Source organism: Ziziphus jujuba, chromosome 1 (genome assembly GCF_031755915.1).
Source record: "Ziziphus jujuba cultivar Dongzao chromosome 1, ASM3175591v1".
Lineage (NCBI taxonomy): Eukaryota > Viridiplantae > Streptophyta > Magnoliopsida > Rosales > Rhamnaceae > Ziziphus > Ziziphus jujuba.
In genome coordinates, this window is record NC_083379.1 from 1,186,923 (window position 1) to 1,189,215 (window position 2,293).

The 2,293-nt window shown below is 33.7% G+C and overlaps 1 protein-coding gene across 1 annotated transcript; it reads right to left on the bottom strand.

Annotated features, from left to right (window-relative positions):
• Positions 1–208: 208 nt before the first annotated feature.
• Positions 209–1,697, bottom strand: LOC107416081 (auxin-responsive protein IAA33). Its single transcript, XM_016024877.4, has 2 exons — positions 981–1,697; positions 209–620 (listed from the first exon to the last, which is right to left on the bottom strand). The coding sequence occupies exons 1-2, from the start codon at positions 1,415–1,417 to the stop codon at positions 539–541; spliced, it is 519 nt and encodes a 172-aa protein (XP_015880363.1). The 5' UTR covers positions 1,418–1,697; the 3' UTR covers positions 209–538.
• Between the last annotated feature and the right edge of the window lie 596 nt (positions 1,698–2,293).

Consider the following 2,293-nt stretch of genomic DNA (forward strand, 5'->3'; position numbering starts at 1 on the left):
AATAAAATCTGGGTTTAAATTCTTCAATTCTGGTGTTAAAAAAAAAAAAAAAAAAAAAGTGAATTGTGAGATACATATGTATGTGAAGTTAGAAATAACATATTAAGCCAAAGGAACACACTTGTCTTGGAAGGGCAAGAAAATATGTATATGTGTTTCTCTGGCTCTCCCTAGCTAGATAGCTCTCAAAGACGTGAGATTTAAGAACAATAAAAATTTCAAGGATATATTATGAGAGAAGAAGATCTAGAGGTGTTTTATTTATACAAGGAACTGGAAACATATATATATATATATATATATATTAGATCAAACTTGTTTAGAGATTAGTTACCCAAAAGTACAGATGCTTCCAAAGGACTTAGGTATAGTTATCCTCATTCCCCATTCCCCATTCCCTAATGTAAGTTTCCAATCTCCATCACATATATATTTATATAAAAATGTTTTTTTTTTTTTCTTGTAATATGACTGACTTTATAATAACTTGCTTGACTTGTATCCGCAAAATGCCAAATATACCCATCACTCACAACACTTAAACCATTCCTGATCTTCCTTTTCTTGAATTTGCCTTGGCTGGCAGTATTCGGATTCTCTTTGCAACGCGTACAAAATCCCTGTACCACACACGCATGAACGCACAGCATTGAAAACTTATCACACATCATGATATCGATCCCAGGTCAAACCAACAACCCCCCACCTTTTCTTATAATTTAATTTCCATATTTATAAATATCTATAAATCAAGAAACATTTATTATATATATTATACTATAGAAAAAAACAAAATTAAAAATCTTAAATTTCTTTGAAAAGATGCTATATATACTATCCTCAATTAATCTTATCAAGAACAGTTTTTAAGTTTTCTTGGCCTCTATTATTATACATGAGAGAGTAGATAAAGAAATTTAAGGAGAGAATTAATTAGAATAAAAATGATGATTGAAATTGCTGATTAAATGATCACTTACTTCCAATTGAGGTCGCCGGCAAGAAGGAGATCATTTTCGATGTCTTCATAAGCAATGACATGACCAGGAACAGCGTTTGAAAGATCAAGATCACTGTCAGATGTGACGGAATTATCCCCACCGTCCACAAACATTTGTCGGAGAGCTTTGGCGAGGCTTTTGTAGCTTGCATGCTTATGGAGACTAATGCGTTGGCAGATCGAACGGCCTTCCAGCACCACCGTGACAGCGGGAACCACCGTCGAGACGAGATCGTCGTGATCAAGCAGCCCACTTGGGAAGCCATGGCCAATATTATTAGGGTTTCCCGTAAAATTAGAAGAAGGTGGAATTGCACCACCACCACAACCACCACCAACAATCTGCTGCCTCCTCATCTCCTGCTGCCAACTCCTTTTCAACGAGTCTTGTCGTTGCGAATCAAAATCGTTCATCATCGATCTTTGATTTTCTTTCTTTTTTTTCCCTCCTTCTTCTTCTTCTTTTGATGTGTATTGAAGGCTGTTTGTGAAGATCGATGTGTATATAGCAAAGAAAGAAACTAAGAAAGGTTTGGTGTATGATGGGATTTATATAAGGCAGAAACTAGAGGGGAAACTGGAAAAGTGTTTGGTATTTTGGAGGGGTATTTTAGAGAGTTGTGACACCTGGTGGGGGAACTTGTTGGGATTTTTTTTTTTTTTTTTTTTTTTTTGTGTGTGTGTGTGTGTGTGTTCGTCTATATGGATATATATATAGGCTGAGATATATGGGGTTAAAAAGTTATATAAAAAAAAATATACAGCCAAGAAGAAGAGAAAAAAAAAAAAAAAAAAAAGCACAAATGTCGGGAGAGGTCAAGCAAGTGTCTGAAACAGCTATAACCTCGTGCTTTTCTTCTCTTTTTCTCCAACCCACCCTCTATTTAATTATATTTATTTATTAAATTAATAATAGGTGACTTTATAATTAATTAATTTCTCTTTTTCAAATCTTCAATTCACTTCCATCCCTCTCTAGGTCTCCTTTTATAGGATAGATTAATTACTTTAATTTCTTCTTTTTTTTAGGGGTGAATAATTTTTTTTAATAATGATTATAATAATATTCTAATATTTATATATATATATATATATAAATAGAGCAGCACTCAGAATCCACAATTTTATGTCAATGTGAAAGGCCAATAATTGAAAATATAAAAATGAAAAAAAAAAAAATAGAGAGAGAGAGAAGGGTAGGACAAGTGGGTACTATGTAAGGGGGAGAAAGAAGAGTGGGGTATGTTTGCTTGTGAATGCAAAAGAGGGTTTTAGTGAAGAGTGTGTGTGTGT